Source organism: Dipodomys spectabilis, unplaced genomic scaffold (assembly GCF_019054845.1).
Source record: "Dipodomys spectabilis isolate Male_0828 unplaced genomic scaffold, ASM1905484v1 ptg000197l, whole genome shotgun sequence".
NCBI classification, from domain to species: Eukaryota; Metazoa; Chordata; class Mammalia; order Rodentia; family Heteromyidae; genus Dipodomys; species Dipodomys spectabilis.
Genome location: NW_024870874.1, coordinates 15,613,914 through 15,626,008, shown reverse-complemented (window position 1 = coordinate 15,626,008; position 12,095 = coordinate 15,613,914). Strand labels below are relative to the sequence as shown.

At 51.9% G+C, this 12,095-nt stretch overlaps 1 protein-coding gene across 1 annotated transcript in view; it reads left to right on the top strand.

Moving 5' to 3' along the window:
- LOC122121766 (kielin cysteine rich BMP regulator) overlaps window positions 1–12,095 on the top strand; it is a 29,809-nt gene continuing 17,714 nt past the window's right edge. The window contains exons 1-15 of the mRNA XM_042695901.1: window positions 1–82; window positions 1,560–1,726; window positions 2,295–2,484; window positions 2,566–2,642; window positions 3,474–3,558; window positions 5,315–5,382; window positions 5,591–5,687; window positions 5,830–5,912; window positions 6,110–6,203; window positions 7,486–7,574; window positions 10,628–10,721; window positions 10,831–10,910; window positions 10,987–11,080; window positions 11,306–11,391; window positions 11,934–12,015. Coding sequence (XP_042551835.1) covers window positions 1–82; window positions 1,560–1,726; window positions 2,295–2,484; window positions 2,566–2,642; window positions 3,474–3,558; window positions 5,315–5,382; window positions 5,591–5,687; window positions 5,830–5,912; window positions 6,110–6,203; window positions 7,486–7,574; window positions 10,628–10,721; window positions 10,831–10,910; window positions 10,987–11,080; window positions 11,306–11,391; window positions 11,934–12,015 — 1,468 coding nt within the window. The remainder of the gene's footprint in view (window positions 83–1,559; window positions 1,727–2,294; window positions 2,485–2,565; window positions 2,643–3,473; window positions 3,559–5,314; window positions 5,383–5,590; window positions 5,688–5,829; window positions 5,913–6,109; window positions 6,204–7,485; window positions 7,575–10,627; window positions 10,722–10,830; window positions 10,911–10,986; window positions 11,081–11,305; window positions 11,392–11,933; window positions 12,016–12,095) is intronic.

The window sequence follows — 12,095 nt, the reverse complement described above, 5'->3', positions numbered from 1 at the left end:
ATGGCGGGGGCGGGGGCCGCCCTGCTGGCCCTGGTCCTGCCGCTGGGGAGCCTGGCGCTGGCGGCGGCCGGGGCTGCGGACGGTGAGTGTCGAGTCGGGGCGGGGCGCCCCACCCCTGAACCCCTCCGGAGCTGGGCGCCCCAGGCCAGCCTCTGCCCTCTGGATCCTGAGGGGGAGATGGGGAGGCCGCGACAGCGGTGCGGGGCAGGGGCTCCCTGCCGTCCCTGCCGGGGATTCTGGCAGACCTGGCGGGGAGGGGGCTGCCCTCCGTCTAGGAGTCTGCAGTTAATTATCTGTCTTGAGGACAGGGGTTAAAGGAGGCCGTCGGTGGGGGCTGCGCTCAGCCTGTCTGGCCCCACATGAGGGAGCAGTCAGGAAAGGATTTCCTGTAGGAATGGACAAAGCAAGGCTGGGGGGAGGGGGAGCCCCCCCGCCACAGCACTTTCCTGAAGGGTCTCCCTGGCTCTCTTCTCCTATCCTGAAGGGTCTCCCTGGCTCTCTTCTCCTATTTGCTTAAGCAGGACCCGAGAACTGGCCCGGGATTCCAGGCTGCAGAGGGTAGGGAGAGGCTTGAAGGGCAGAGCTTTTGGGTGGAGTGTTTTTAGATGCTAAGACCACATCTAGAGGATCATCAGGTGAGGAGGAAGGAAGCTGGGCTAGGTGGACAGAATATCATTGGGAGTGACAGGGCACCCTGTACAACGGACAGAGATGCGAACAGGCACAAGAGGTTTGGGTGCTGATGTTGGGTATGGGGTAGCAGGGGAACAGGGCAGGCTGGAAAGCTGGCAGCTCTGGTGAGAGGCTGGGAATCTTCTGCTGTGTGACTTCAAACGGTATGCTGGGAGCCAGGCGCTGGCCAGGAAAGTCTGTGAGACTCTGATCTCCAATTAACCACCAGAAAACCAGGAGTGAAGCTATGGCTCAAAGTGGTAGAAAACTAACCTTGAGCAAAAGCGCTCAGAGATAGAGCCCAGGCCCTAAGTTTGAACCCCATGACTGCCAAAAAAAAAAACGAAAACAAGAACAAAACAAAATAAAGGCCAGGCACTGGTGGCTCATGCCTATAATCCTAGCTACTCAGGAGGCTGAGATCTGAGGATCTTGGTTCAAAGCCAGCTCAGGCAGGAAAATCCATGAGACTCTTATCTCCAATAAACCACTAGAAAACTGGAAGTAGCCCTGTGGCTCTAGTGGTAGAGCGCTAGCCTTGAGCTGAAGAGCTGAGGAACAGCGCCCAGGCCCAGAGTTCAAGCCCCACGACTGACAAAATAAATAAATAAATACCAACAACGAAGAAAGGCATGCTGGGATAAAGGAGCAGACAGAGGCAGGGAGATAGAGAGGAGAGGAGCGGGTAAGGTGGGAACAACTGGGGAGCCAGTGGCTGATGGGGTTTGGCACGGGGTACAGATGATGGGTACTAAGCCCCAGGTTTCTGGCTTGGGTAATTGGATGGGTGGAATGAGCATTAACCGTGTTCATCTGGTCAGAGCAGGTTTGCAAAGGGATTGTGGGGGTTTGTACTAGATTCCACACAGGATTCTTGTGCCTTTCAGGTGGGGCTGTCCCCAAGGAGCTCCCAGGACCTGCTGGCATCCAGGAGTACCAGCAGCAGGTCCCCTCTCGTTTCTCTGGTCCTGCTGGGTCTCCTAAAGATCAGTGGCGCCTCCTGGAGGAGCGGCTGGGGCAGCTGGAGGCTGAGGTGACTCAGCTGACCGAGCAGGTAGCATGGAGACAGCGTGAATGGGGTAGGGTGGACTTTGCATAGTGGGAGGAGGAGATAGGGCTTGCCTGGGGGGGGGAGGCTTTGGGGGATTCTTAAGGGTTTTTTGTTTTTGTATGTGTGTCTATCTTGGAGCTTGAACTCAGGGCCTGCGTGCTGTCCCTGAGCTTTTGTGCTCAGGACTAGTGCTCTACCACTTGAGCCACAGCTCTACTTCTGGATTTTTGGTGGTTAATTGGAGATAAGAGTTTCTTGGACTTTCCTTTGAACTGAGATCCTTAGAGCTTAGCCTCTTGAGTAGCTAGGATTACAGGCGGGAGCCATTAACGTCTGGCCAAGAGTTTGGATGGGTGAAGAATTCTTTAACTATTAGAGAGGGGATGGGTTCTGATTCTCTCCGAGAGACCAGGGGTCCTCTGCGCATGGGAGATGCTGAAGGAGGGGCACACCTCTGTTCTGGACTCATCAAATTCCTTCTCATTCTGCATCAGCTTTTGTCCCCCACAAATCATGAGAAATGGTGGGGGGAAGGCGGACCAGTGCCTCTTACCTCCTCCCTTCCCCCCAGAACAAGGATCTGCAGGCGAGAGTGAGGCGGTTGGAGTCTTGTGAGTGTCGCCCTGCCGCTCCCCAGTGCTGGGGGGTAGGACGCGCCTGGCCTGAGGGGGCTCACTGGGAGCCAGACGCCTGCACAGCCTGTGTCTGCCAGGACGGGGCTGTCAGCTGTAGTCCCCAGCGCAACTTGCCCCATTGCCGTGGTTAGTGCCACCCCATCTGCACGCTGGAGCCCCCTGGGGCCTAGAGATGGTGCTGGAGACTGACAACACTGTCTTCTCCAGGCTGCAGCCACAATGGTCAGACCTACAGCCATGGGGAGACCTTCTCCCCAGATGCCTGTACCACCTGCCGCTGCCTGGTGAGTTTCTGGGACATTTGTCCCTGTCACCTTTCCACCTTAGTCTAGCTACCTGTCATTGAAGTTCTATGCCAGCTGATGTGTGATTGCTTCTGCCTGTCTGCCTCCAACCTTGCCGGGGTGGCCTTGAGTGGATTCTGACTGGCTCTGCCTGCAACTCTGCTCATACACTCTGCTCAGCCCCTCAAGGAGGCCCTGGAGTGGAGGACAGAGGATGTGGTTGTCATCTGCTTTGCTCAGCTCCCATTCTCACCACCCCCACACCTTCCACACCCTCATCTTCTTTTTTTTGGTTGGTCATGGGGTTTGAACTCTGGGCCTGGGCACTGACCCTCAGCTCTTCAGCTCAAGGCTAGCACTGTACCTCTTGAGCCACAGCATCACTTCTGATTTTCTAGTGGTTTCTTGGAGATAAGAGTCTCAGGGACTCTCCTGCCTAGTCTGGCTTTGAACCAAGATCCTCAGATCTCAGCCTCCTGAGTAGCTAGGATTATAGGCGTGAGCCACCTGTGCCCAGTTTACAACCTCATCTTCTACTTCAGACTCTTCCCACCCTCGTGCCTGTTTTTTTCCCACCAACCCACAGCCTCTTTCTGGCCTTTCCCTCCTCAAGCTTCTTCTGAGAAAGCCCCAGGTTCTCTTCCTAGGATTTCCCCACTGGAGAATTGCACTTTGAAGAGAGGGTTGCCAGGGGAGCTGATGGGAGGGGCTGTAGGAAGTCTCTTATACCCTTGAACTGAGGGTATGCCATGTCTTGCTAACTCATCCTTTTGCTCCTCAATGAGTCCCAGCCTAGGGCAAAGTTTCAGCATTCTAGTCTGCTTCCTGCAGGAAGGGACTATCACCTGTACCTCGAAGCCTTGTCCGAGAGGACCCTGCCTGGAGCCAGGAACATGCTGCCCACACTGTGAACCAGGTCAGCCTGCTGCCAGCCCCTATATCTGTGGGACCTGCCCCTCACCCCAGAGCCATGATCTATCACCTAAGTGTGGACACATGCCCCCACCGAGAGTTCTGGGGAGCCCAGTTTGAATACCAAATCAACAAACACTCATCCTTTTCCTGGGATAAGGATGCCAGTCTTAGGGCTTGAACTCAGGGCGTGGGCTCTGTCCCTGAGCTTTCTTTTTGCTCAAGGCTAGCTCTCTACCACTTGAACCATAGCTCCACTTCTGGCTTTTTGGGGGTGCTTAATTGGAGATAAGAGTCTCACTGACTTTCTTGCCTGGGCTGGCTTTGAATGCAGTCTTCAGATCTCAGCCTCCTGAGTGGCTAGGATTACAGCTGCGAGCCACCTACACCCTGGCTGACTCACCCGATTGTCCTCCCTCAGGGAGCGCTTGATCTAGTTGGGAAGATACATTTATAGCTTATCTCACACAAACTTTAAGGTCCAGTGAACAGATTAAGAGAAGGCTTTGCCAGAGGAACGGGTGGGAGGGCAGACAGAGAGTCCATCCAGACTAGTGAGTCAGGGTGGCCTTCACAGAGCCTGGGTGTCTGAACTGATCTCCAAAGAAAAGTTAGATTGCACAGAAGGAGGAGGAATGCGGAGAGCCCTCTTTGAGCAGGAGCAGGGTGGGAAGAGGTATGTTGTGCTGCTCAGCCTTGCAGTTTGGACTTCTTTCTGTGGGTAAAGGAACCACCAAAGGCTAAAGAGCCAGTTTGTAGCACGTTCAAAACGATGTTTTGAAGATTCATCAGGCAGGGGCTGCACAAGGAGAGACCAACCTTACTGCAGCCCACTTTTTTGCTGGTTAATAGAAGAAAGTCTTGTGAAGCTTTTCTGCTTGGGTTGGCCTCCAACTGTGATCCCCCCAGAACTCAGCCTTCTAAGTAGCTAATTTTGCAAGTGTGAGCCACTGATACTTTTTTTTTTAAATGCCAGTCCTGGGGCTTGAACTCAGGACCTGAGTATTATCCCTGACCTTCTTTTGCTTAAGGTTAGTGCTTGACCACTTGAGCCACAGCACTATTTCTGACTTTTTCCATGCACTTTCCTGCCCAAGCTGGCTTTGAACTATGATCCTCAGATCTCAATCTCTTGAGTAGCTAGGATTATAGGTGTAAATTACCAACGCCTGGCCAGAATTATTCTTACAGTATAATTGTATGCGTTGGTTATCTGAAATTCAAGTGTAACTGAGTGTCTTGAGTTTTATCTGGAAGCCCTCCCAAGAAAAGTCTGCTGGCAGTGTTCAGAAGAACGAGGCTTAGGCCAGTGTGGTCTGGAAACGTAGCCCAGAGTCTTGGCCAGAGACCACAGCTGATGTGTTGGGAACTGTTGAATTTTTTTAAAGAGAAGAAGGGTGCTGAGGCTGGGAATGTGGCTGACTGCGTCTCTAGCAATGTAGGCAGAGTGCTTGTCTAGCACCAGCCTGCCCCCACTCCCAACTTCTAGAAAAGGACACATGGTATCTCAGGGCCACTACCAGCCTATGTGATATCTTGATGAGAAGAAGACAAAAACAAGACACCCCTGTCAAGATCCTTTGCCCCATTTAGTAAAATAAATGAAACTACTGATGGTGGTGTGCTTAGACAGTTGACTGCCATCTGCTGGAGAAGTATAGTAAATGTAAACATCTCTGTTCCATCCTGAATTGGTGCCCTTTGTATATGGCACCCAGTGATCTTGGTCTCTTATTTGGGACTCTGGCCTGATTTTCCAGGCTGTCCCGGGGGTCGCAGGCCTGGGGAAACGTGGAATCCGGAGCCCTGTGTCATCTGCACCTGCCAGGTAAGAGAACTGAGCTGACCCCAATTACCACCCATGCCCCTGCTGCTTGGAGTAGTGGGGCCATGCCCAGCCCAGCCTAGGGGCCAGAAAGGGCTGCTGCCTCTGCCCAAACATCACAGCCTGGAGCCTGTTAGACCTGTGAGACCCCCAGGGTGTCCCAGCTTGGGAGTGGTGAGGAACAAGGGAAGGCCGGGCGTCTGTCCTGCAGGCAGGAACCGTGCGGTGCCAGGGGCCCTCATGCTCCCAGCTCAACTGCCTGGAGAGCTATACCCCACCTGGAGAATGCTGCCCCATCTGCCGGCCAGGTGACTTCCCATCCTGCCTGTCCCTTTCTCCCCTCAACCCCGGTAGGTCCAGTATCTACTTGGGGGTCATGTGTTTCCCTGGGGGATACCCATCCCTACTGTTCTCTGGTGACCCATCTGTCTTCTTGGTGACCCTTCCCAGGCTGTGAGTATGAGGGGAAGCTTTATGAGGAGGGGGCCAGCTTCCTGTCCAGCTCCAACCCTTGCCTCCAATGCTCTTGCCTGGTGAGTCTCTCCTATTTCTGCCCAGGCCTGCATCTCCTTAGACACCTCTTGCCCTACCCTAGACGGGGCTGGCCACTCTTGCAGTCTCTCACATGCCTTCTGTGCCAGTAAAGGACTCCCTTTACTCCACCTGCCCACCCTGTGCCTCCTGGGAAACCAATCTGGAAGCTCTCTTTATAGCCACTGGTCCATTGCAGAGAAGCCTGGTTCGCTGTGTGCCCATCAAGTGCCCACCAAACTCCTGTCCTGAGCCAATCCTGAGGCCTGGGCACTGCTGCCCAGCCTGCCAAGGTAAGAGCCTCCGGCCTTTTCCATGGAGTCTCTGGCAGTGCTGGACTATCATGCCATTTCTCCAACTCTAAACTCCATCTTGCCAGCCCCTGACTTTGTTTGGCCAAGTGGAGGAGCAATGCCAGCCCTACCCTCCTTTGGAAGTACAAGCTTGATGTCAAATTGTGCATCACTGCACAGTGATTCATGCCTGTAGTCATAGCTACTCAGGAGGCTGACATTTGAGGATTTCAGTTCAAAGACAGCTGGGCAGAAAAGTCTATGGTACCCTAATATCCAATTAACCACCCCAAAACCAGAAGCAGATGTATAGCTCTAGTGGTATGAGCACCAGCTTTGAGCAAAAAAGCAAAAAAGCTAAGGGAGAGTGTTCTGCCCCTGAGTTCAAGACCCAGTAGAAGTACTAAAAGAATCTGTTATTGTCTGAGAATGTGGCTTAGTGGTAGAGTGCTTCCCTAGCATGCATGAAGCCCTGGGTTTGATTCCTCAGTACCACATAAACAGAAAAAGCTGGAAGTGACACTACGGCTCAAGTGGTAGAGTGCTAGCCTTGAGCAAAACAAGCTCAGGGACAGTGCCCAGGACTGGCAAAAAAATCTGTCATTGTAACTTAGTGGTTGAGTAACTTTTTTTTTTTTTTGTTTTGTTTTTTTTTTTTTGGTCATGGGGCTTGAACTCTAAGCCTGGGCACCATCCTTCAGCTCTTCAGCTCAAGGCGAGTGCTCTACCACTTGAGCCACAGCACCACTGGTTTTCTAGTGGCTTATTGGAGATAAGAGTCTCATAGACTTTCCTGCCTGGGCTGGCTTTGAACCATGATCCTCAGATTTCAGCCTCTTGAGTAGCCAAGATTACAGGTGTAAGCCACCAGCGCCAGGCTGGTTTAAGTCACTTTGTACCTTAGTTTCCCCATTTTTAAGGTGCATATAATGATCAACACTGTATAATATTGTTGCCAAGACAGGAGTAGAAGCAGGGCCGGGTGCAGTGGGAACTCAGGAAGGAGACCTAGGTCCCACTGCTGGACACAGAGGGACAATCAATGTTGAGGTAACCAGCAGGATAAAGAGGTACTAGGAAGGGCTGATGAAATCAGAGGACACTCCGGATAAAGAGTATCACATTCTAGTCAGCACGGTCTAAAAATGGGGGGATCGTACAATAGGCGTGAATGGTCAGGACTTAAGGGTGAGGGGCATAATAGATAACGTGGAAGATTTGCTGTCCTTTTGGAAGAGGAATGGTCCAGGTGGCCCTGACCAGGCCTGCTCTCTGTCCCCAGCCCAAGGCTGCATAGAGGGTAATTCTCACAGGGACCATGGCCAAGAGTGGACTTCATCTGGGGACCCCTGCCAGATCTGCCGGTGCCTGGTGAGTCCTGAGGCCGCCCCTGGGCTGTCTCTTACCCTGCCCTGCCCTCAGGTTAGCTGCGTTTTTAACTTCTTTCCATGGGACACATCTCTGGGGTCAGAGATGGTACAGACCACATTCTAGGTGCTGTGAGCACAGGGCCTGGGCCCTGCTCAGTGCATTTGGTGTTCTTCATGGTTTGTGATCTGAAAAGGAGCTCACAGGCCAAAGGAATGGACACAGGGGTGGGGGGGGGGGAGGGTGAGGGACCTGGGCATTAAATTTGATTGAAAGCCACTATTACATGTGGCCACAGAGCTGTTGACATGTTTCTGGTCAGAACTGAGGTATAAGTGAGCTATACCCACTGACTTCCATGACTTATTAAGGTGAAAAAGAAGGTAAAATATCTCACTAATATGCTGTGTTGGGGGGTCAGAGGCATGGCTCAGGTGGTAGAGCACCAGCCAATGAGCATCAAGCACAGTGAGTTTGAGTCCTGGTCTTGGAAAAGGAAAGAAGAAAGAAAGAAGGAAGGAAGGAAGAAAAAAGGAAGGAAGGAAAGAAAGAAAAGGAGAAAGAAAAGGAGGGAGAGAGAGAAAGAAGGGAGGGAGGGAGGAAAGGAAGGAAGGAAGGAAGGAAGGAAGGAAGGAAGGAAGGAAGGAAGGAAGAAAGATGCTGTCTTGGTTACCCAGGCAAACAGAATATATTATTAAAATTCAATTTCAGCCAGGCACAAGTGGCTCATGCCTGTAATGCTAGCTACTCAGGAGGCTGAGATCTGAGAATCTCAGTTCAAAGCCAGCCTAGCCAGGAAAGTTCATGAAACTCTTATCTCCAATTAAACACACACACACACACACACACACACACACACACACACACACACACACACGAAGCAGGGTTGTGGATCCAATGGTAGATCCCTAAACTTAAGCAAAAGGAAGTAGTTCAGGGATAGCACCCAGTCCTTGGGTTCAAGCTCCAGGACTGCACAAAACAAACCAACCACAAAATAACAACAAACCCTTGACTTTGAGTTTAACATGGCTTAGGTGACTTTCATTACCTTGGGATAGGAAAGCAAGTGTTACATTACTTGAGCCACATCCCTTGCCCTTTTGTTTATATTCTGTTTTTGAAATAGGATTTCACTAACTTTGCCTGGGCAATCTATGCGAAGAACCACTGGCTGCCCACACCCTAGTAAGGTAGTGAGTGGAGGGTTGGTGTAGTGTGAATACAAAGGGGCGGGATCTGCTGGGGTGGTTAGCAACAGCCCCTTGCTAAATCCCAGCTTCTAGAAGTGGGTGCCACACTGATGCCTCTTATATCTTCCCCTCAGGCTGTGAGAACATTATTATTATGACCTTTGTTTTTCATATAGGTAAAAACAGGGAGAACTTAAGTACCATGCTACACAAGAACCACCAACTGAGTGGCTTAAAACAACAGAAATTCTTCAGGGGTGGGGGGTGGTGGGGGAGAGGGCAGTGGAGACAGGGCTGGGAAGGTGGTTCTGTGGAAGAATGCTTGCCTTGCAAGCATGAGGCCCTGGGTTCGATTCCTCAGCACCACATAAGCAAAACGAAAAAAGCCGGAAGTGGCACTGTGGCTCAAGTGGTAGAGCGCTAGCCTTGAGCTGAAGAGCTGAGGGACAGTGCCCAGGCCCAGAGTTCAAGCCCCACAATGGACAAAAAGAAAAAGAAAAGAAGTCAGGCGCTGGTGGCTCACGCCTGTAATCCTAGCTACTCAGGAAGCTGAGATCTGAGGATCGCGGTTCAAAGCCAGCCCCAGCAGGAAAGACCGTGAGACTCCTATCTCCAATAAACCACCAGAAAACCGGAAGTGGCGCTGTAGCTCAAGTGGTAGAGCGCTTGCCTTGAGCTGAAGAGCTGAGGGACAGCACCCAGGCCCAGAGTTCAAGCCCCACAACCGACAAAAAAAAAAAAGAAAGAAAGAAAGAAAAGAAAAGAAAAAGAAAAGAAATTCTGCCAGGTTCCAGTGGCACATGCCTGTAATCTTCTCTACTCAGGAGGCTGAGATCTGAGGATTCCGGTGCAGGGATAATCAGGGTGGGGGTTGGAGGCGTGGCTTGGTTGGAGCACTAGCCAGTGAATGAAAATTCAGGTACTGAGTTTGGGTACCAGTCTCAGATCTAAAAGAAAGAAAAGGAAAAGAAAAGGAAAGATGACAACCAGGGTTGGCAAATCCCTCACCTTCAACTAACCAGCAAAAAGCCAGAAGTGGAGTTGTGGCTTAAGTGGTGGAATATTAGCCTTGAGTGAAAGAGCTAAGAGAGAATGTGAGACCCTGAGTTCAAGCCTCAGGACTGGCACAAACAACGACAATAGCAAAATAAAACAGAAATGTATTTGTCCACACTTCTAGAAGCCAGAAGGTCAAGAGCAAAGTGTTGGTGGGGTTGCTTCCTTCTGAGTGCTGTGAAGAAGGCTTTTTTTATGCCTCTCTCTTAGGATTCTCATGGTTGCTGGCATTCCTTGGCTTTCACAGCACCAAATCTCTGCTTTTGTCTTCCTTCCTCTCCCTTCCTCCTTTTCTTTCTCTCACTTCCTACCTTCCTTCCTTGATCCCTCCCTTCCCTTCCCTTTCTTTCCTTCCCTGCCAGGACTATTGCTTGAACCCAGGGCGTCGATGCTGTTGATTAGCTATTTTGCTCAAGGCTGGTGCTCTACCTCTTGAGCCACAACTCCACTTCTGGTTTTTAAGTAGCTAATTGGAGATAAGTGTCTCACAGACTTTCCTTCCCACACTGTCTTTGAACTGTGATCCTCAGATCTTATCTCCTGAGTAGTTAGGATTCCAGGCATGAGCCACCTGCACAAGGCATAAATCCCCTTTATAAGGACACCAACTACTCCCGTGTGACTTATCTTAACTAGTTACATCTGCAACAATCCTATTAACAAATGAGGTTACATTTGGAGGACTTCAACAAATGCAGGAAGAATGCGTTTCAACCTATTACATCCAATGAGTGAATGGCTGGGACTCCAATGCCATTTCTGCCATTTGGCTGAGTTCTGATGGCCCTGCCTCTGTCTACCTACCAGGAGGGGCACATCCAGTGCCGCCAGAAAGAATGTGCCAGCCTGTGCCCCTATCCGGCCCGGCCCCTCCCAGGCACCTGCTGCCCGGTGTGTGACGGTGAGTCAGTGGATTCAGAAGGGTCTCCAGTACAGGGAATGGTGATGTTTGTCCAGGGATGGAGCAGGGAGGGGCTCCTGAGGAGGGCCTGAGCATTTCTTCCCAACAGGCTGTTTCCTAAATGGAAGGGAGCACCGCAGCGGGGAGCCTGTGGGCTCTGGGGACCCTTGTTCTCATTGCCGTTGTACTGTGAGTGTGGCTGCCTGGCAGGAAGGGCCTGGCTTCTGGGCCTGCCTGCCACCTGCTGACTGGGCCCTGTTGGCAGAATGGGAGTGTCCAGTGTGAGTCTCTGCCCTGCCCACCTGTGCCCTGCAGACACCCAGGCAGGATTCCTGGACAGTGTTGCCCAGTCTGCGATGGTGAGTAGAGCTGGCTGGGGTAGACAGGAGAAGTGCAGGCGCTGGCTGGAGACAGGCTTTGCCATGCTCTTATTGCACAGGCGAGTTCTCATCTCACCTTCCCCGGGGGACATGGCGGGACCACACCTGTGTAGGCAGGTATGGGAGAATGTCCATGACTGGGCATTCTTGGGTACCTTGGTGTGGCATGAGGCTTCCTTCCCTGTTCCCTGTCCTCTTATCCAGGCTGTGAGTACCAGGGACACCAGTATAGGAGCCAGGAGACCTTCATGCTCCACGAGGGGAGACGCTGTGTCCGCTGCTCCTGCCAGGTGGTAGCTTCACCTTCTCCCATCCAATTGTGTGCGTGCGTGTGTGCGCGTGCGTGCGTGCCTGCGCACGCACTAACACTAGGGCTTGAATTCAGGGCTTGGGCTCTATTCCTTAGCTTTTTTTTTGAGCCACAGCTCCATTTCCTGCTATTTGCAGATAAATTGGAAATAAAAGAGTCTCACAGACTGTCTGTGCTGGCTTCAAATGGTGATCCTCAAATCTCAGCCTCCTGAGTTGCTAGGATTACAAGTGTGAGCCTAGATTCCAGTCAGTTTTGTCTGATTCTTTTTTTTTTTTTTTTGGGTCACGGTTGTGGGGCCTGAACTCTGGGCCAGGGCGCTGTCCCTCAGCTCTTCAGCTCAAGGCTAGCGCTCTACCACTTGAGCCACAGCGCCACTTCCGGCTTTTTTCTTTTTTCTTATGTGGTGCTGAGGAATTGAACCCAGAGCCTCAGGCATGCAAGGCAAGTGCTCTACCACTGAGCCACCTTCCCAGCCCTTGTCTGATTCTTTAAAGATCTCTCATCTGGTTTCCCTCTCAGGCTGGTGAGGTGTCCTGTGAGGAGCAGGAGTGCCCAGTGGCCCCCTGTGCCCTGTCTGCCTCTGGCCCCCGGCTCTGCTCAGGTACATGCATGTGGAGTGTATGTGTGTATGGGAGGGGAAAATGCCAAAGATACTGCTTCCATGGGATTGGAGAAAGCAGT